The sequence below is a fragment of the Suricata suricatta genome, chromosome 10, assembly GCF_006229205.1.
Source record: "Suricata suricatta isolate VVHF042 chromosome 10, meerkat_22Aug2017_6uvM2_HiC, whole genome shotgun sequence".
NCBI classification, from domain to species: domain Eukaryota; kingdom Metazoa; phylum Chordata; class Mammalia; order Carnivora; family Herpestidae; genus Suricata; species Suricata suricatta.
This window is the reverse complement of record NC_043709.1, coordinates 25,367,789-25,389,876: the sequence shown is the minus strand read 5'-3', so window position 1 is coordinate 25,389,876 and position 22,088 is coordinate 25,367,789. Positions and strand designations below refer to the sequence as shown.

At 47.2% G+C, this 22,088-nt stretch overlaps 1 protein-coding gene across 1 annotated transcript in view; it reads left to right on the top strand.

The window, feature by feature from the left end:
* PLXNC1 (plexin C1) overlaps positions 1–22,088 on the top strand; it is a gene marked incomplete at its 5' end in the record, with an annotated part of 144,424 nt that overhangs the window by 29,364 nt on the left and 92,972 nt on the right. Inside the window, 2 exons of the mRNA XM_029955443.1 lie at positions 2,522–2,656; positions 6,056–6,156. Coding sequence (XP_029811303.1) covers positions 2,522–2,656; positions 6,056–6,156 — 236 coding nt within the window. The remainder of the gene's footprint in view (positions 1–2,521; positions 2,657–6,055; positions 6,157–22,088) is intronic.

Below are 22,088 nucleotides of genomic sequence, written 5' to 3'. Positions count from 1 at the left end.
ATGATGGAAATATTCTGTATCTGTACTTTCAGTGTGGCGGTCACTGACCCTATGTGGCTAATGAGCACTTGAAATGTGACTAGTATAACAGAAGTGCTACATTTTACATTTAATTTAAGGGATGCCTGTGTGGCTCAGTTGGTTGAGAGGCCAACTTCAGCTCAGGTCATGATCTCATAGTTCATGAGTTCGAGCCCCATGTCGGGCTCTGTGCAGACAGGTCAGAGCCTGGAGGCTGTCTCAGATTCTGTGTCTCCCTCTTTCTCCACTTCTCCCCCACTCATGCCCATGCAGACACACACTCTCTCTCAAAAATAAACATTAAAAAAATTTTTTTAAAACGATTTAAATTTAATTTAAATAGCCACATGTGGCTGGTGGCTACCATACTGGGTGGTGCAACAATAGTTATTTTTATTCTCTTATTTAAAAAAATTTTTTTAATGTTTGTTTATTTTGAGAGAGAGAGAAAGCCCATGCATGAGTGGAGAAGGAGCAGAGAGGGCAACACAGAATCTGAAGCAGGCTCCAGGCTCCAAGCTGTCAGCACAGAGCCTGACACGGGGCTCAAACTCATGAACTGCGAGATCATGACCTGAGCCGAAGTCAGCCAATCAACCGACTAAGCCACCCAGGTGCCCCTATAGTTACTTTCAAATGACTTGCGGTGCAGACCTTTCCCACCTCTGTTGGGACCTAAGTGCTTCTATTCCTTTTAAAAAAGACATATTTTAGTTACTGCGATTGACTTTTACAGAGCTGCTCCCGAATTCAGTGGCAGTTTGTAGACTCCTAGTGAGCTGTTAGTTGTACCAAGTCTGCCTAGACTTCCTAGAGTAGATGATGGAAGGAAGTCACCCTGCAGGACAAAGCCAGACTCCAGCTGGGAGCAGGGACTCATGTAGTAAGATGCTGCATGTACCAAAATGATAAGGACTTTTTGATAAAATAGCAAATACGTAATTGCTGTTAGGATATGTGGTACAGGCTTGATATTGCTTAATAGACCCATGAATGTAGACTTTGTCTGAAAAGAATCTCAAAGGCCAACTTTTCTTTCAAAACCATGCACCCAGTATAACTGCTGTCCTTAGCAGCAGAGACACAAATGTAGATTTTATCTATGAATGTATTCTGACAAAATATCGACCGCCTTCGATTTTAAAAGTACTGGGCAAGGGGATGGGTATAAAGATGATTAAGATACAGTCTCTACTCAAGAGGAGCTTACAGTCTAGCAACATTATTCTCTATTGCGTATTTATTGTGTGCTAAGCATCTTTTCTAATACTCCTTTGATCCTTAACAGTTGTATATAAGAAAGGCATTATTAGCCCCATTTTAGAGATGAGGAAGTTGAGTAAGGTTAAATAAGTTACTAGTTCAAAGTTAGCACAGCTACTGTCAAAGCATGTGCACCTGCGCTCAAGCAACCATTGTGTTTCTCCAGGGCTCTGGTAATGGTCTCCTGTGATACATCTTCATGCCCATGCTTCCAGCCTGCTCCCTCCCGCACTGTGTCACCACTTTGCTGGAACCCTGCAGTGGCTCCCTCTCTCTTACCCAGAGGAAGAGTTAGATCTCTATGCAGACCTACAAGCACCTGTGTCATACATCTGTTGCCTCACTGGTTCTGCTCAAGCCACACTGGCCACCTCAGATTTTAGGGCCTCAGTACCAGTGGGTGGTTCTTCCAAGAGCATGTGTCACCGAAGTATCTAACTGGCCCACTCCATCATTTCTGGCAAGTATCTGACTAAATGCCACCTCTCAATGAGACCCTGAGCATGCACCCTTATGTCCTTAGCCCACTTTATTTTGACTTACATCACCTTCTAATAGGGTTTATAATTTAATTATTGTCTGCCTCCACTTCCTTACATACACACACACTGCCCCACTCATTTGTTCTCAGCCATTTTCCAAACACCTAGAACACGCCATATACACAGATATTTATTGACTGAGGTGCGTGAAACTCTCAGGTATGTCCAATTTCAAAGCCACGCTTACAGTTTAAACACATACCTACTCTTTGGGCCTGTTAAGTTGTCCTGGTTACTTCAAAATGTGTGACTGTGTAGAATCCTATAGGAGAAGCGGAGTAACTCATGCAAATATATGTCAAGCCGATTTCCTTTAGTTGGAAGATCACTCAGCTTAGTGCTAATGAGGCTGTCATCTGCAGCTTCTTGGAGAGCCAGATGTGGTAGGGAATCGTGGACTTGGAGCTGCCACGTGGAAGGATACTGCCCCAGCACCAAAGGGCGGTTTGTGCACGTGTGTGTGTGTGTGTGTGTGTGTGTGTGTGCACGCCCATTCACATGCATCACCATGCTTGTTCTTACCAGCCTTGTGGAAGACTGAGACATAAAAGGTTGATTAGAGAACATGGCGCCTCAGCCAATATACGGAGGGAGCAAAAGAGCATGTGGTCTTAGAATTGAGCTGCAAATCTTGCCACCCTGCTATTCAAAGTATTTAATAGAAATCGTATTTCTCTTTTTGAAAAATAAAATAGGTTATTCTTGGTGAGAATTTGACTTCAAATTGTCCGGAGGTTATCTATGAAATTAAAGAAGAAACACCTGTTTTCCACAAACTGGTTCCTCATCCTAAGGAAAATATCTACATCTATCTAACAGCCGGGAAAGAGGTAGGTAAAAATACTGGTTATAGCTTCCGACTTACGAATAAAACATTGTTCAATTAATGTCATTATCTAGGAGTGAAGCTTTTACTTTGAACTATCAAGTTTAAACACTGCTGCAGGCAGACCTGCAGTGGTTCACAGACATGGAATTAAAAACCTTCCTGTCAGTAAGTAAGCAAGAAATATTACCTATTTAGACAATTTTATTATTGGCTATATTTCCAATGCCAGGCTTTTCGGAGGAGGGTGTGCTTGCAAATGGGTGCATAATCAGCAAGGTAACTGAATTTGCACATTTATTGTGTGGGCGCTGAATGGTTAGATGCATTTATGAATGCACCCAGTGGGACTGGCTTTGGAGTTTGGGGTTAATATCAGGCCACAGACTCATGCACATTCATGAACCAGGAAATATATGATCCTCACCCTCCCTCTCTTAATTTATCTGGCTGTTTTAGTTTTTCTTCTTGCTTCTGCTCACTCAAATAAAAAGAATATCTTTTTACATTTTCTTCATTTTTATAAAGTGCTTCCACAAAGGGAAGAAAACTAAGTTTTATTGAGTCCCTACTGACCATGTACTAGTTACTTCTCTCTCAGATGCAGAGTTGTGTCTGTACACACAGCTATAAAAACAATGTTGATGAAATATGCTACTAATTTAATATGCTAATTAATAAATTACCCTTGTTTTGCATATACAGAGCCTAAGACTTGGAGAGGTTAAATAACTCAGTCAAGGAGATATATGTCCTTGATATCTTAGGCTCATTCTATAATATATATATGTAGGTTAGGCCTTGTCCAGGCTGGGACATAAATTCTGTCCTGACATTAAATAAAGCCCATGTTAAATGAGATCAAATCCCAAACTTGGGAAAACTAAGCAGCCATTCTGGCATGGTAATTTGGATCCAAAGCCACTGGGGCAAACAAAGTATAAGGAAGAGAATTCAGATGTACAGAATTGTACAGAATTATACAATGGAATAACGGATGCCTTCGGTCCACCCTCATTTTCCGTTCTTTGTCTCTCGTTCTAAGGGGAATAGCAATGAGAGCCAGGCACACGTGCTGCTGCAGTCACACAGTAGGTACACAAGCACATTGTCCTTTCCAGAATTCCCCAAGTTGCTCTTGCACGTGGAAAAGTCCGTTATGTCAAAATGACCGCATTGAGAAGGACAGCGGACCTGACCGATGTTGGTAAACCAGTTGTTCACATATAGAATCTTCTTGAGCCGCTTGTTTCACTGTTGAAACACTTTTTATTCTATTTCTTCCCTGGGCCTTTCCGCATTTGTGAGATTTTTGTCTACTCATAAGACTGCCTATATTAAGTAACTATTCCCATTCCCAGGCTTTCTGTATCAAGGGCATCTGAAAACTGCCAGCCAGGGAATGTGCCGTGATGCCGCACAAAGCTGATAAAATTCCGGCCCAAAGCAAAGACACTTGAAGCTTTGCTTAATCTGAGCATGTCTCTCCATTCAGCTCTGTGAAATATTGCAAAACAGCTCGTAAATTCTCATTACCAGTTTGCTCCAAACTCAAGACTGTAAGCTGGGAAGCACTAAGAGAGCCATGGATAGCTGAAAGGTCCTCACTTTCTGAAAGATAAAGAGTTCTAGCCTTTGGTCATTCAAAGCCTGAAGTCCTAGGGAGGGTTTTGAGTGGGCATCAAAGCTGGTTATTCTTATATTCTTCACTTAGATTTCCTGCTGGCGATCCTATTAGTAAGATTCTCGTTGAGCCGGCATAACCCCTAGAGAGGCAAAAACCTAAGGAGGGTCCTTTCCTAGACTCTTGCGGGGATGGTAACAGCCAAACGAATATGCCCTGGTACGTCCATGGAATACAGGGTCATTAAAAATAACCGTATGAAGGTTTATGCATTGCTGTGGAATAGTCACTATCATGTGTTACTAAGTTAGAGAAGCAGGTGCAATGTAGTACTAATTGTGTTCTCGCATTACAGAGAGAGATGTCATTTGTGTGTTTAAGCACAGTGCGTAATGGTTCTCATAGAACGTTCTGGAGACTCCTATTCCACTAAGTGTTCTGAGCCAGAGTGGCCCATGAGGAGATGTTATTTAGTCTACCCCTCCTGGAGTATTATCATGTTCAGGATATTCAAAAGCTCTCAGAAGCATTGTCGTAAGGAAATCTATTTGCCTTTTAAGTGTAAGGTTTCACATGTTTGTAGGACTGGGGAACCTTTGCCTCACACAATAGCAATAGCCAACATTTATTGAGCGCTTAGTATGTGCCAGTGTAATAATCCTGTGGCGTCAGCAGCACGATCACCGTTTCAGAGACAAGAAAACAAGGTGAGAGAGATTCCATGATATTTATGAAAATCGCTCAGAATTAAAAAGATGTTTTGTGAGCTCCAGGGAAATCTCCACATTCTGGTTAATTCTGGCTCTGGCTGGGGGTCTGCCCCCGCATCTTTCAGCAACATTGAGGACTGAGAAATGGATGGGTTTTTCCTCCAATGTGGTCAACTTAGAACTGAAGACGAATCCCGAGGATGGCCTATTTTCCTCACAACCGCTTCTAGAACTCTCTGTGTTTCTCACCTTTTTAAGAAGTCACTTATACCTTCTAGCATGTACAACTTCCTGGCTTAATGAGTTCCACAAGTTACCTTACTGCCTGCTGTGGGATTTTGCCCGCAGAAAATGTGCTATGTGGCACTGAGGTCCTCCCTCTCTCCTGCCACCCTGCTTGCGGGCTCTGTCTCAGATGCCTGGGTCAGCCCAGCACGGGCACCTGCTCTGCAGGTTGCTATTTCCTGACAGCTGCAAGAGGCAGCTTGAGGGGCAGGCAGTGATTTGAATACTCCCCATTTTGTTTCCTCCCAACTCCAGGGGAGGGCATGTGAGCAAATGAGCCAGGAGCCGAAGCAATGGAGCTGCCCTGACAGGGGTGTGGGGTCCTCATTTCCGTGCCCAGTGCCCGCCTCCTGCCGGCACTCCTGGGTCAGTGCGAGCCTTTGCCATCCCTACATGCTCATTTCCAGAGTGCCACTGGCCACACGTTGACTGGCTTTGTATGAAGGCCAGGTGACCTGATTCCATGATCCCTCCGGAGATCATTATTAGCGGATCAGACTCACCTGAGAGTCTAAAAATACAGATTCCTAGGTCCGGTCCCTGACCTCCACAGCAGAGGGCAGGGTATCTGGGAACCTGCACTTTCCAAAGGGCCCCAGGGGATTCTGAGAAGTGGTTTTGTACCCAAGAACTTTAGAACTGCTGCCCAGTGTCCTTACAGAGACATCCCCAGTTCAAGTTGATAAATGTGCTCTCTATGGCCCATTATCAGATAAGGTGTTGTCATTTTTGTGGTGTTGCTTATATATAATTCGGTCTGAGCTTCTGTCATCTGTATTTCTAGGTGAGGAGAATTCGTGTTGCAAATTGCAGTAAACATAAATCCTGTACGGAGTGTTTAACAGCAACAGACCCTCACTGCGGTTGGTGCCATTCTCTACAAAGGTATTTCCTGAATTCTTTCTCACCAACTCACATTTCGAGAAAAAAAAAAAGTGTCATGCGGCAGAACACTTGTTGCCCTATTTTGAGGATCCGTTCCGATGGCCTGGGGGAGCTGAGCTCTTCGCGGCCGGAAATATCAGTGTGTGATCCTAATTAATTCTCAGAGATGTTCCCAGCTGTGCCAGCACTGCAGGATCATTTGTCGGGGACCACTCAGGGTCACCCCACCTGGGGGCTGGGAGCAGGGTGGGGACCAAACGGCAGCAAGGATAGGCTGGAGCTGTCCATTCTGCTTGTACTTTCTACGGAGTTCTCCAAGACTCCAGAGAGAGAGGGAGAGGCAAAGGGTTTTCCCTCAGAGGAGATAAAAGAATAGGGATGTTTGGAAATTTTCAACCAAATCCTTATAATGTCATGTATTCGGTTGGCTCGGCGGAAGCCTGGTTATTGATGATGTTGTCGCCTAATGCGTGGTACAGCTGTGGGCCTGATGTACAATCTCAGTCTCCAGGCAGAATGTGCCCAGCCTGATCTTGAATTACGATGTTCACGACCCTTCCAGGCTCTGGGGCGACTTGCAGCGGCTCCCTCGCCATGGCAGCTCCCAGTGTCGCTGGGACCGGCCTGGTTGGATTTGCTGTTGCCATGGCAACCCAGCACTCGGGCTCCCGCTACAGAAGAGAGGAGGAGAGCTCCGGAGCTGTAGCTCAGGCAGAGGGAAAAAAAAACCACAACGGTGTCTGTCAGTTTGGTGCTTTCCCTTTTCAAGGGTGAAAAGGGATAAGGAGTAGAACAGGAGCAGGGGAGCTGAAGGCTAAACAGGGGGCAGTTTGGGGACACCAGAGAGGACGGGAAAGAGAATTTGGGAGCCTCTGGGGAAGGAAGCCCAGGGCAGTGAAGGGAGAGGGCGAGCATACAATATAAGCGAGAGGTTTAGGAAACAAACTTAAAAAATGTGGGGATGGAATTAATTAAGAGTTCATGGAGGAAGTCGAACGCTGAGATGCAGCAAGACGCATAATTGCCCTTGCCTTTTGCTGCGCTTCCTTACGGGGTGTTTCTGTCAGAATAGCTGGCAGACAAAGGAAGTGGGGCCAGGAAAATTCTCATGAATAATTGTAATTGGGTAGGAATGTTTTCTTCTTGTCGCCTGCCCAAGTCTAGAGTTTAAGAAATTAACTGATCATCAACAGCATTTCATTGTCACACACCCACTAAGCAGTTCTGCCGTACTCTCTCTGACCCATTCCATCTACGCGTTCCCCGACTGTATTTGTTGGGCTCCATGCAGGAGTCAATGCGGTGGCGGTGATGAAATAGCCACGAGGAACTTGTGGCTGCTATATGGCAAACACAGGTCTGGAGTTCATGGGCGAGGTGTCCAGGCTGGTGAGATGGATTTGGGAGTTAGACGTGTTTGGAGGGCGCTTACAAGACCAGCCAAGGGAGGCCGTGTGGATTGAGGGGAGAAGTAGTTGGGGAACTAAGCACTGAGGGGGTGCCGTGTTGAAGGGTCAGGGAGGTGAAGAGGAAACAAAAATGGGGAGGGAACAACCAGAGAGGGAAGGGGAAAAACAGAAGAAGGTGGTCTCCTGGATGCCAAGGGAAGAAAGGGGAGAGCAGTCCTCTGTCCCAGATGGTGTGGGAGAAGTTGGGCCAGAGAAGAGCGCTGACCCACGGGACTCAGCAGGTGATGACTGGTGACCATGAGAATGGGCAGTTGTGGCAAATGATGATAAAGCTGCAGGAGAAAATAATGAGGGAGCAGAGCAGAGACGAGTCCCTAGAGGAGCTATGCTGAGGAAAACAGCAGAAAAAGGGAGCCGACGCTGGCGGAGAAAGTGAAGTCCAGAGCGTTTGGTTGTTTTTGATGCATGAAATAACCCTGCACTTTGGGGCTCTTGAGGAAGTCCTAGTAAAAAAAAAAAAAAAAAAGGGAGAAGAGGAGGTTGCATAGTGTTGTCTCTTGGCAGATGAGAGAAAATAAGATGTAGCACACTGGTGAGGAGGCCAGCTCAGACGAGGTGGACAACTTGTTCTTGGTCATGGGACAGAAGGGAAGGTGAAGAACATAGGTCCAGGGCAGGTGGGTGGTGGAAGTGTGTGCAGTGTCAGTGTGTATTGCTTACATCATCTTCAGGGGTTTCAGACCTGTGAGAGTGTGGCGGGGGAGGAAGTGCTGGAGGTTTGAAGGGAGAAGAGAGTAGGTAGGAAATAGAGAACAGAGACAGGAAATATAGAATGATCGCTGGGCAGCAGGAGGACCCAGTTGAAGCCAGTGGTCTTGCTTTTAAAGCAAGAGCAGTCAGCATGGTTTTGCTTTCCAAGGTCATGTTCAGCCCTGCTGGTGTGGTCACAGAGTTGGGGAGAGCTAGATTTAGCAAGGTAGGGCTTTGCAGGAAATACGTCAAGAGGGGACAGAGGGGCCTGGGAACTGAGGGCGTATCCAAGGGATGGATGATGATACTGACAGGGATATTGTTACTTAGCGGAGTGGGCCCTGGGCTCTCAGCTAGAAGCGCGTGCCGAGGAAGGAAGTGAGGGATGGGAACAGGTGGTAGGATCTGTGCATTGTGATTGGATGTAAGACTCATTGGGTCTGGGGAATTGGAATGGGGTAGTAGTTGGACTGTGGGAAGGTCATGGACGGGGTGGTGTTATTGATAATGATAGGGTTGAGGGTGTGATTGTGGACCTGAAGTAGTTTGGGAAACAAGACTGTTGGCAGAGGGGGGGGGTCAAGGAACTGAGGTAACAGAGTGTGCGATCAGCCATCTGTGTGGATATTGGTGTCACCAAGACTGACTGTGGAGATAGTGTTGGAGAGAGTGAGAAGCAAAATAGTCCAGAAGAGGAAGGAATTGGCAGCGGTGGGGGTGGTCTATAGATGGAACAAAGAGGGCATTGGGGTGGTGGGGTGCACTGGGAGGTGGGCATGCTTGGAAAGGAGGAGGGAAGAAGAGGCATCCCGAAAAGACAGTGAGACACAAGCAGGACGCTTAGGATGAGTGAGAGGAAGCAGCCAGCCCCTGAGCTGGCTTTGAGGAAACTGTGTCCCCAGGGGAGAGGCTGATGTCAGTGGGCACAATGATCAGAGAAGAGGTTGAAGACACCAAGATATTTATTGATGACGGGCTAAGAATGTTAGTCTTCAATAAAACTACTAACTACTTCCCCTGGTTCTCCACTGCTCCCTCACCCCTGTCCCAATACCCCCCTAGAGGAATGATGCTTGTATAGTCTAAACCAGATCAGGTCATTCCCCAGGTTAAAACCTGCACAGGCTTTCTCTCTTAGAATCCAGTCTGACGGTCTTACTTCCAGGACTCGTGTACGTCACGCATACATCATCTGACCCTTCCCTGGTTCTCTTGCCTCTCTCTCCTCGGTTCATTCTACCCCACCACACTGGCGTGCTTTGACTTAGGAATATGTCGGGCACTTGTTGTTTCCTCAGTCTAGAATATTCTTCCCCAGATGTTTCCATGGCTGGCTCTTTCCTGGTCATCCAGTCTGAAGTGGCCTCACTTCACTCATAATCACCTCACTGTTTTATTTTCATCATGGCCCCATCGGTGTCTGAAATGATCTTATTTCTCTGCCTTTCTCTTTAAAATGTGGGTTCCATGAACATAGGTACCTGTCTGTCTTGTTCACGACTATATCCCTAGAATTTAGGTCAGTGTCTGACACATGGTAGGTGCTCAAAAAATATGTGTTAAGTGAATGAAGTAGATTTAAAAAATTTTTTTAGTGTTTATTTATTTTTGAGACAGAGAGAGCATGAACAGGGGAGGGGCAGAGAGAGGGAAACACAGAATCTGAAGCAGGGTCCAGGCTCTGAGCTGTCAGCACAGAACCTGATGTGGGGCTTGAACTCACGAACCATGAGATCATGACCTGAGCTGAAGTCAGATGCTTAACAAACTGAGCCACCCAGGCGCCCCATGAATGAAGTAGATTGAGTGATTGAGAAGCTCTACCAGTGTGGTGGATTGAGACTTAAGCAGTTAAGTAATATAGAACATTCTACACTGATGGTCCTTCCCAGACACATCAAATCACTTAGTTTCAGACTGGCTTCATTCTGTCCTAAGACGAAATAAAACTAAGCCTCAGATCTGTGACTCATATTGAGTTCCCAGTACCATTCAAAATTAGGAATTCTAAAGGGGGATGTTTTCTTATAACTGTAGAGCATCCCACTATGTTTATTTTAAATGTCACAGATTTATTTAGAAAAATAATTTATTTTCTCTTTTGAGAAGGTTGAGCTTTCTTGCATATGTGTCTAGAAAATGGATTTGTTGAGAGCCGGGGTGGGGGGGGGTGGGCAAGGAAACTATCTTAACTTTCTTTTGATCGGGTGTTAAGAATAGGCATCCAGTATAAGCAGATAAAAAGCAATTAGATAAACAATGAGCTCTAAAAAGTCTAGTATTTTACTGTTGGAGCCTCACATCCAACCTGCGCTGAATTTGTGTGTGTGGGTGGAAAGTGAATTTTTGTAGGCTGAGTATCTGGGGTTTGGAAGCAGTTTCTCAGTTTCTCCCATATTGCAAAGCATAGCACATGTGTTCAGTTACGGATTTCCACAAAACTGGCAATCCTGAACCAATGAACGAGTGAGGTTCCAAAAGTTCATTTGCAAGTTTGTTTGGCACTCAGGATGCATTTTCCCATAGAAACAATGTCATAAATTAAGGACTAGGCCTCAAGCCAGCCCACAAAATTCAACTTATTTAATTTCAACAAATATTTATTGAATATCTACCAAGAACCCAGTGTGGTAAGCAGGCTAGCTAGATGCTATGGAGAGAAATCGGATGCCATTCTTGGCCTTCAGGAATTCACATGCTACCTAGGGAGACAGATATGTCAATAGCCAATATTGATTCAGTCATATGTCCAGTCAGCAAATATTTATTGAGCACCTATGATGTGATAAGGCCTATGCTAGGTGCCGGGTTATAGTTCTTTCTTGCCTACATAGGGCCTGCAGTCTAGTGAGGAATGTAGACAAGCATATCGGTCCTGTTTCTGCTCCAGTGATGCTGCGTTGACAAATTCTTAGTGGCTTAAAAGAAAAAAGCCTTTGTTTTCTTGTTCATGGGTCAGCCCTAGTGGGAGCTGGGGGTAGAGGTGGGGTCGGGATGCCCTCCGCCTCAAGCTGCAGGTTGAGAGGATTGAGGCAGGTCTTCTTCACACACCTCTCATCCAGCGCACACTGTTTGCAAGGTAGACAGCAGAGGTACAAGGGCCATGCTAAGCGATGTAGCACATTTGAAGCCTTGGGTCTGTCACGTTTGCTGATATGCCACTGGCAAGCGCACCACATAGCCACGCCCAACATCAATGTGTAAGGAGATCTATCCACCTACTCTTGTGGGAGACAGTGCAAAGGGGGCAAAGGGTGTGGATGTGACTTTCCAGTGCAGGAGATACAGAAGAATTAAGCACAATAATCTGGTCAGTCTTAACAAGTAAAAGAGTTACCAATTTACCAATAAGTAAATTCAGTATCATAAAGGTTAGCACAGAGGCAGTGGAAGGTTCCATGGGAGCACAACTTAAAAGTAAGGGAAGGTTGGGGTGCCTGGGTGGCTCAGTCGGTTGAGCATCCAACTCTTGATTTCAGCTCAGGTCATGATCCCAGGGTCATGGAATCAAGCCCTGAGTTGGGCTCCATGCTGAGTATGGAGCCTGCTTAAGATTCCCTCCCTCTGTGCCTCTCCCCTGCTCATTCTCATTCTCTCTCTCTCTCTCAAAAAAAATAAGTAAGGGAAGATTTGCTGGAGGAAGGAATATCTAAGTTGAAGCTGAGGTGTGAGTGGATATCAGCCAGGTAAAGCAGAGGCAGGTGACTGGCTGAAGGAACAAGGTGCCAAGGTCAAGAGCTATAAGAGCACCTGTTAGGTTCAATACAGTTGGAGCACACAGCCTGGTGGCGGGTTATTGAGAAAGTGGGTTGGTAGGCAGGAGTGGTGGAGGGCTGGCTTTATAAGCCATGTTAAAGAATTTGGATTTTCTTGGAAAGACTTTTGTGAACTCTCCCTGAGCTTGAATTAGAAGGGTGACCAGATTAGCGTGTGTTTAGAATAAGCGTCCCAGCGCAAAACAAGCTGGCGGTGACCTGCTGGACACTGGTAGATCACTTACAAGGTGGTTGTAAACCAGCAAGAGACTGGGGTCCAGTTGGAGAAATGATCATAGCAATGGAAAGGAGTGGCTGGACTCTAGAGCTATTTGGAAGATAGAATTGACAGGACTTCTTGGTTAATTAGATTCCCTTTGAGTTTGACACACTCAAAATAGGGCTGTAAAATGAAAAATCAAAAGTCAAGGTGGCCACTGTTTTTCTGGAAGATGTATTTTTTCTCCCTCAATCTAAGTCCTTATCAAGACAATAAGGAAGCAATACCTAGACACACAATGGATTCTTACTGTGTCCCAGGGATTGGACCAGGCACGAAATTGGATCCCAAAGCATGGGCACTTGGTCAGAGGGGGAAGGACTTTGGAGAGATGTCAGAGCTGAGTCTCATAAGATGCAGTGAGGTGAGCAACTACTCTTTTCCACGCCAACACTGTAACCTTGGTGTTGAGATGAAAGGGGAAGGAGTATGGACATCTGACTTGGGTGACCAGATGGACAGGAGTGTCCTTACTGAACAGGAATGTAGGAGGGGGAGCCTGTTTAGGATGTAGGGGGTGACCTCCACTCTGGCAGCAGAGGGGCAAGAGTGCAGGTCCTGGAGTTGGCCTGCTTGGGATTGAGTCTAGGCTTCTTTGTGACCTGCAGGTTCCTTATCTTCTCTGGGCCGACCCTCTTCCATAAAGTAGGGCTAGTAATACCTCACAGGGTGGCTGAGAAGATTAAATCAGATAATGTTCATAAAGCCCTAGGCACCCTTCCTGGCTCCTAATGAGACCTCAAGTAATGTCAGCCATTGTGATGGTGGAAGCACAGAGGAGGAAACCATTATACGTAACCAAGGTTGGGGAAGGCTTCAGACAGGAAGTGACATTAAACTTAGGCCTTGAGGGGCGCCTGGGTGGCTCAGTCAGTTAGGCGTCTGGCTTCAGCTCAGGTCATGATCTCACGGTTCGTGGCTTCGGGCCCTGCGTCAGGCTCTGTGCTGACCGCTAGCTCAGAGCCTGGAGCCTGCTTCGGATTCTGTGTCTCCCTCTCTCTCTGACCCTCCCCTGCTTGAACTGTCTCTCTATGTCTCTCAAAAATAAATAAAAACATTTAAAAAATTAAATAAATAAAATTAGGCCTTGAAGCCTGAGTAGACTTTCCCCAAGGGAAAGGCGTTTCAGGTAGAGGATCTGGCTTAGTGAGAGGTCTTTTGAGGGAGTGGCAGATTGGATATCACCCCCAGAGTGCTGGTTCTGGAAGGAAGGAAGGGGATGGGGTGTTGAGTGGGACCAGGATGTGAAGGGCTCTGAGTTGGAGTTTATTTGTGGGTTCTGGCAACCTGTTAAAGGATTTTCAACAGAGGACTGACATGATCATATTTGTGTTTTAAAAAGATTATCCTGATGGTAACGTCCAGCATGAACTGCATTAGCCCAAGCAGTAGCTGTATCAGACTTCCCCACGGTACGCTGTCTTTTGTTATGTATTGTAATGAATGAGTTTATCTCACATTTCTTCCCGAGCCATCTACATAGCAGCTGTTTCTCCAAATTTCACGTGCCTCCCACCTCTCCCAGCACCACCATGGGGCACCACCTGCTCTGGTCCCAGTCACACAATGGAACCAGGGCTGGATTCTCTTCAGAAAGTGGGCCATGTGGGAAAGGCCAAGCTTATCTTTATTGCCCACTCTGTCATGCCCCACCTGCACACATGTTAACTCTAAGGTATCTAGGAACTATAGTTCTGGGAACTATAACTATAATCTATAGTTCCCCTTGATTATTTGTGTAAATCTAACACTTGCCCATATTGTTCTTTATGTTTCTTCCGTGTGGACAAGTGGAAGACCTCCAAGCAGCCCCTGGTAGCAGCTTTCCGGTCCGCCGCTGCTGGTGGGAGAGCATTCCTCAGCGTGGCCTAATAATGGGGCTCTGTGGCCAGCCCCACTGTCAGACTTTCTAAAAGGGTGGGGGAGAAGGAAATTTTTTTTAATGTTTGTTTATTTTTGAGCACAAGAGAGCATGAGCACCAGTGGGGGAAAGGCAGAGAAACGGAAAGGGGGAGGGTACAGAGGATCCAAAGCGGGCTCTGTGCTGTCAGCTGTGAGCCCAATTCGAGGCTTGAACTCACAAACCATGAGATCATGACCTGAGCTCAAGTCAGACACTCAACTGACAGAGCCAGGTGCCCCCAGAAGGGACTTCTGAACACAAGAGAGAAAAACAAATCAAACTGCTAAACATATTTGTCTCCAGCACCCCCAGAGTAACAAACAAAAGAAGACTTAAATGATTTGCCTATGGCCACCTCCAATCCCTTGCACCGCTCCCCTGTCTTGAGGTCTGACTCCACCTTGCTCCTTCTAGACACATTCCTTCTTCAAGCCTCCCCGGCCAGTTTTTAACTGTAAGGGCCATAGGCTGTTACAGCCCAGAAACTTGACCGGGGTGGCCCATGAAGCGTGGTCACCCATAACCACCTGCCTGTGAAGTCCAAGTCCCTAAGCCCCGGTCTGCATCTGAGAGGCAGTGTGCAGTGGACATGGCCACCAAGGGCTTTTGGTAGAGGAGCTGGTGGTGGGGCTGTGCCCACTGACCCTCCCACAGGAAGTGAGCCCTGACCCCAGCCCAGATCAGAGGAGAGAGTCTGCAGGATGGTGGGGAGGGGGAGTGGGCTCTTGCACCAGACACTGTGCCTCACCTTCCATGCGGTGCTCCATTTAGTCCTCCTGCCACCCCGCGAAGTAAGTACAAGTGCAGTGTGCACAGGAGGGATGAGGAAACTGCTTATGTATTTATGTCCTACTGCTGCTGGTCCTACTGCTGCTGTGATGCATGACCACTTCCCAGGGGTCTTGAACCCACCGCCCTGGGGGCTTGAACCCGTTCTTACAGCTCTTAATGTCAGAAGCCTGTGCTGGGTTCCCGGGGCTCACACTGAGGGGTAGAAGCCCTGTGTTTCCCCCGGAAGCTGTAGGGGGGATCCTTTTCCTTGTCTTATCCAGCTCCGGGAGGCAGCCTGCCTGCCTTGGCTCATGGCTTCTTGCTGCATCTTCAAAGTAGCATCTTCATGTCTCTGTGGCTCTGAATTCTTTTTCCCAGATCACGTCCCTTTCTCTCACTCTGACCCTCCTGCCTTCTCTTGACCCCCCTGTGATTACTTTGGGCCCACACAGATAATCCAAGATAATTCCCCCCTCTTGCAATCCTTCATCTCATCTGCAAAGTCCTTTTAGCTGGGTGAGGGGACATTTTCAGACGTCCCGGAGACTGAGCCATGGGTATCTTCGGGGGCTGTTACTCTGCCTGGTGCAGGTTGTACAAGCTGGTACACCTTCACCTTCCACTGTAGGGAAAGGAAAGAGAAACTAGGAAGAGACATTAGCCCCTATGGCAGTGGGAGGAGACAGAAGAAAGAGCCTGGTCCAGATGGACCCTCCATGGATGACTGGCTATGCCTAAGAAGGACCATGGGAGCCCACCCACTTGCAGAAACCCTTCCTCCTTGAAAGTGTAAGCATCCATGCTTTCGTTTAAGAGGTATTTATTGAGCACCGAGTATGTGTCAGGTGCTGTTCTAAGCACTAGGATTCTCCAGCGGTGAACAACAGCCCCTAAATCTTTGCCCTCGCAGAGGTCCTTCTAACAGGGTGTTCGATTCCTAAGGCTGCCTTAGCCAATGACCGCACAGTCAGTGGCTTGAAACAAGAGTAATTTATTCTCTCATAGTTGTGGAAGCTAGAAATCCAAAAGTGAGATGTCCACAGAACCATGGTCCCTCTGAAAGTCCTGGGGGAGAGTGCTCCCCCTCCTCTCCCAGCTTTGGGGGGCTCCTGGTGTTTCAGGGTGTGTGGCCACAGAAATGTAATCCCCACTTCTCACTTACGTGGGTTTTCCCTGTTTGTGCATCCAAATCTCCCTCTCCTTTCTGTCTCCAAGACATCAGTCCCTGGGTCCCTTAAATCCAGGAGGATTTAATCTTGAGATCCTTTAAATTTTTTTTTTGTTTTATTTATTTTTGATACAGAGAGAGACAGAGCATGAGAGGGGGGAGGGGCAGAGAGAGAAGGAGACACAGAACCGGAAGCAGGCTCCAGGCTCTGAGCTAGCTGTCAGCACAGAGCCCGATGCGGGGCTCGAACCCACGACCGTGAGATCTGACCTGAGCCAAAGCTGGAGGCTCAACCGACTGAGCCACCCAGGCGCCCCGAGATCCTTTAATTACATCTGCACAGACCCTATTCCCAAATAAGGTCACCTCTTGAGGTTCTGGGTGGACCTGAATTTTGAGGGAATGTTGTTCAAATCCCTGCATGAGGGAAGACGGACAGCGTAAAAATAAACAAGGAAATAGCATGTCAGATGGTGAGCAGTGTTATGAAGACAAATCCAGCAGAGGACGGGGTAGGGAGCACTGGCTGGGGGCAGAGGAGGTTCCAGTCTGAACGGGACGGAGCGGCTCACTGAGAGGGAATGTCTGAGCCAAGGGACCTGAGGAGGACATTCAGCTTTGGAGATGTCCCCCCCTCCCCCACCCCCCATCATGGGTCACGGCCACCTAGCTGAGTGGCCAGGAAGACAGTTTGAGCCCCAAGATTGTTGTAATTCTTCATTCGTTCCTCCCTTCCTTCCAATCTGGGATGTGTCGCTATGCAGTGACACTCCTTTTTTTGTTTTTAATATTTTTCAATGTTTTATTTATTTTTGACACAGAGAGAGACAGAGCATGAGAGGGGGAGGGTCAGAGAGAGAAGGAGACACAGAACCAGAAGCTAGCTGTCAGCACAGAGCCTGACGCGGGGCTCAAACCCACAAACGTGAGATCTGACCTGAGCCGAAGTCGGAGGCTTAACCGACCTAGCCACCCAGGCGCCCCACAGTGACCCTCCTTTATGGTCCAGTGCGGCTCTAATGACAGCGGTAATGATAATGATGGGATTTGGGGGTGGCCCTTCCTTCTTGCACAAGGACCCCATTGTGCCGATTAATTGTGTATCAGCAAGTAGAACAGCCATCTGTGGGGTAGAAGCAGTGGGGAGCAAAGAGGAGTATGTTCCTCGGACCTTGGGGTGACACTGAGTGAACCTGGCGGAGGCCCAGCCCAGGCATCTGGGTTACCGAGGATGCTGAAAGGGATTGGGGGGCCTTCTAGTGGTGCCGAGGGGTCTTCGGTGAACCCAGACCCCCAGACCAGACCCAGCTTTATCAACCGTGAGGAGCTGTGCACAAATTCTACTTCTTTCAAGGCAGAAGGTGGAGAGGGGATGAAATCATTAAGGGGCACAGCTCTCGGTACCCCCACAGTTGACAGAGGTCAACACAGGGAGGACGTTCACCTTGCTCAGGAGCCACTTTGGTTTGGAAAGGGCTGGCGGCTGACATCCTCGGAGCTCAGCTTCCAAACTGCTTATGAGCACCATCTCTTTAATTGATGTTCTATGACTTGGAACAAGTACCATTAAGGAACGCCCCTTTTAGTAAATACGTATTTTAATGGAATAGATTTTTTTTGAAATGACCTTATCTCAGGCAGCAGGCACTTTCATAAGTATGTATTGATTGGCTTTTAAAAATTCCTCAAATGTTTTCCCTTGTCTCTGTGACCTCGTGTGTGTCCTGTTCCCAGCAACTCCTCCACCTTCAAACGCAACGATCCATCTTCGTCGGACGCGTTCCAGGCCGTCTTTCATGTTTTTGCTTTTGTAACGTGTTGTGAAGCTTGGGCGCTTCTGTTCTGCGGCACAGACAGGGGACCGTTTCTGATACGCCAGGCGACATTCAGTATTGCCCTCAGGGAGATGGGGATGTCAGCATTGCCACCTGCTTACTGGTGGGGAAACTGAGGCCCAGAGAGGGAAGGGAACGTGCCCCCAGCTGCACAGGGAATGTGTGGAAGTGTAGCTTTGAACCCAGATCTCCTTGACTCAAGAGGCATCGGCTTCCCATTTGTATCTCCATGTTACATATTTTAAAAATACCTCCCTTAATTAAGTTCGTCAGCTCGTGGTTTGCATTTGGGAATGAACACACCAACTTCAGTACGCTCATCACCTACGAAAGAACCACATGGGGTGAAAGCTACAAATCCCTTTTGTGTGAGTGTTTTAGGCTGCAAATATTTGTGTGCTAAACAGCTCCAAGTTTCAAGACAAAGGCTGGTTTTCCACCAGTGAACAGGCAAGCCCAGTGAGCAAAAATCAAGGAAACAGCTTATGCTGGTATCGTGGAGACATAGTCAAGCATTTTAGTCCCCTTAAAATTGAATTTTTTTTTTTTAATAGTTTATTGCCAAGTTGGTTTCCATGTAACACCCAGTGCTCATTCGGACAAGTGCCCTCCTCCATGCCCATCACCCCCTTCCTTCTCCCCCTCCCTTTTCAGCCCTCAGTTTGTTCTTAATGCAATTCAGCTAATGCTTGTTGAATACCAGCTGTGGGTCAGGCCCTGGATTAGGCCCTGAGGGGAGACAGATGACTCTGGTTCTGCCTCTGAGAAGCTCACAGGTCAGGGCGGGACACATACACCGAGCAAATGCCATCAGTACACCGCAGAAGTGCTGGTAGCCGGTGCTCACGGCGTAGAGAGACCTCAAAGAGCCCTTTAGTCTTGGGAGGAAGGAGAGTTGTGATTAAGGCTTCCAGGAAGCCTTGAAGTTTGCCGTGTTGCATAGGAGAGGTGTGCCGAATGTCAACCTGGTGTGTGTGAGCTGTGCCAGCGGGCAGTCTGGTTACTTTCATTGCACCTATCCCTGTCTCGTGACTGGCATCTTGTGTATGTCCTCCAAATTTTTGCCTAAAGTCTGTTTCATCTGCCTGAGTAATAAAGATAACAATAACTACTAATATTTGCCAAGGCATTACTGTAAGTCTCAGTTTAAATAGTTAAAACATTTTTGTAACAACTCCATGAGGTAGAACCTATCCTTATCTGCATTTCTGCAGATGGACAGCCTGAAGACACAGGGCGGGCCCGTCACTTGCCCGAAGTCACTGGCTTGTAATTGGCAGAACGACTCTCCCCTTCGTTTACTAGCCAGTCTAGTGTTTAATCAGGTCCTCGCAGAGGCCCAGCTCTATGTGAATTCAGGGTCTTGGCACATGCTGTTCCTTGTGCCTGGAGTGCTGTTCCCATTATTCCTGATACGGCTGGATGGTTTTCATCCTTGAATCCTGAGCTGAAATGCCATCTTTCCTGACCAGGCAATCTAAAGTAGTTCCTCTGTGCTCCTTTTTGGTTTCTGCAGAAGACTTACATTAATTTGAAATTACTTTAAATTATTATTGACTTATCTGGTTTATGTCTGTGTGCCCCACTGGAATATAAGCTCATTAACAGGGAGACTTTAACTGGCTGATAAAGTGATGTGTCCGCAGTGCCTACTGTGGTGTTTGGTGTTTGGTGGGCACTCAGTACATATTGTGTTGTGAATGCCAAATATGGTACTAGGCCCTGCAGGTGCCAAGGTGAAGGAGGCGGGCCGTCCCCTTGGTGCCCTACAGTCTGGTGGGAGAGAGACAATCAGCAGTGCTGTCTATACCCGGAGCATGTGTAAGGTGCCACAGGGACACAGAGGAAGGAGCGACTGCTTTGCCTCGAGGTTGGGCAGACATTACGGGGAAAGTGACTTTGAACTAGCCTTGAACCGGAACATAATTGCACCAAGGATATTGTAGGCTGAAGGGCACTCTGGGCCATGGGAACAGCATATGCTAGGAGAAGGCAGGCATGTTAACACTGCATGTAGTAATCAAATAGACTCATCGATCCACAGTTGCCTAGGGATGATTTGGAGAGGAAGGCAGGGGCTAGGACCTCCTAGTGTCAGGTTATAGACATGAACATGGAAACATGTGTTCTAGGCTCCTAGTCATAAAAGACACAGAGGCAGAGGAGTTTAATGTAGGTAAAAGGGTGCCATCGAAGGTTTTAAATAGGAAGTGCTATGGTCAGCTCTGTGCTTGAAAATAACCTAGATGGCCATGTAGAGGCTGACTGGAGGCGGGAAGGCAGGAACCCAGGTGAGAGGTGATGGATGAGGGTGGAATGTGGGAGATAGCCTAGAGGGATGCATAGAATTAATAGATCATGATCAACCGAGTATGAGAGCTGAGAAAAAAGCCAAGAAAGGCCTAGAGTTTTCTAATTTTTTTCACTTTTTGATTTACTGCTCATTAATCAAGATCAGGCAGTATTTCCTAGCATGCATGACTAGAACTTCTAAAAATCTGGAAGATCCTTCATTCCTACCTTGGAAGGTTATGAAGTACACCAGCATACTCAAGGCTCTGAGAAGTCCTGCAGCAAAGAAATTAGTTTATTTATTTATTTTTTGCCCAGTGGGAAGGGCTCAGTGTTAGCTTTTGCAGGAGGCCATATGGGCTCTTAGACGAGACCATGGACACGGGAAGCTACACTGCTTGGTTTTTGTATCTCAGCCCCTCCACTGGCTAACTCTGTGACCTTGGGCAAGCAAGGTCTTCTGCACCTCAGTTTCCCCCATCCGTAAGCAGGGACAATTACTATTCCTCATAGAATTGTTATGAAGAGAAAATTAATCAAATCCTGTGAAAGAATGTGGCCTGGCATGTTAGATGTTTTCATTTTTTTTTTAAATCTTCTAAATTGTCTCTGTTATTAGCATAATTTTATCATGTAGATTGCCTTTCAGCTTCAGTGATGAAGATCCAATTCTTCAGCTTCCCCAGCAAGTTATTTTGATCTTGTGTTTTGACATTCCCTTTTCGTGACTCCAGAGGCCTTGAGTTCAGAGTGTAGTTTTGCCACAGTGACATCCTATTCTCTTCTATTCAGTCAAGTTTGGTTTCTTCATCTCATGGACTTATCAGGTCCATAGAAGCCCCCTAAGCTCTGGGACCACCTAGGTCCTCCTCTGAGCCTTTCCAAAAAATGGAGACATCTGTTTCACATTACTTAGCAGAAGACCTTGGGATGCTCTCATAACCAAACCTTCCCCCCACGTGGACACAGCCTCCTGTTCCCTGAGAGAGAGGCTGGGTTGTTTCCTTGTGAAAAGTTTTCTGATATCATATCAGTATAGAATCTTTGGCATAGGTCACACCAACCCCACCTTCAATGATGTTTAGTTATCAGTTTCCTTCGGGGACTGTCTGCTCTTGGGAAACAATTAGATTAGGGGATGCTGATGACATTCGAGTGACAGGAAGTAGAAGGTACATTTCTGAGTTCAGAGTTTCTATTTCAAGGTTGAGTGAGTGGCTCTTTGAGGACTGAGGCAGGAGGATGCCTGCCTGCCACCCCCGCACTGCCCCTTCTGGAACCTGCGGGTGCCTCAGGGTCTGACTGTGTAGGTGAAGATCTATTTGATTCCTCTGGGAGTTCTGGGCGGAGGGACTGGGTCTTGGGCTGTCTCGGGAGGAAGGGCCCTGCCGGTTTTGACCTTGGGAGTGGAAGCCAGGGGCCCGGCAGGGACGGCCGGTGTAGCAAGGATCTCAGGAGCGGGCAGAAGTCCTCCAGGGCTTTCATGCTTGTTGCCGACGCTCCTCTTAGCAGCTTCGGTTTTCAGTCACCCAGAGTGAGGATGATCGTGGTGAAGTCGCTGAAGCTATGAGTTATTTTACCTTTTGATGTGAGATTTTTTTGGTTTTGTTTTGATTGGAAGGAGGAGGCACAAATTGGAGAAAAGGGCTCACGCTAAGAAAGGGCTGCTGGCTGTTGGCCCCATTCAAGCCCCGGGGAGACTGGCTGACTTGAGGTCAGGACACTGGGCCCTGTGGGTCACAAGAAAAAGTCCCCTCCTAAGTTCTGTT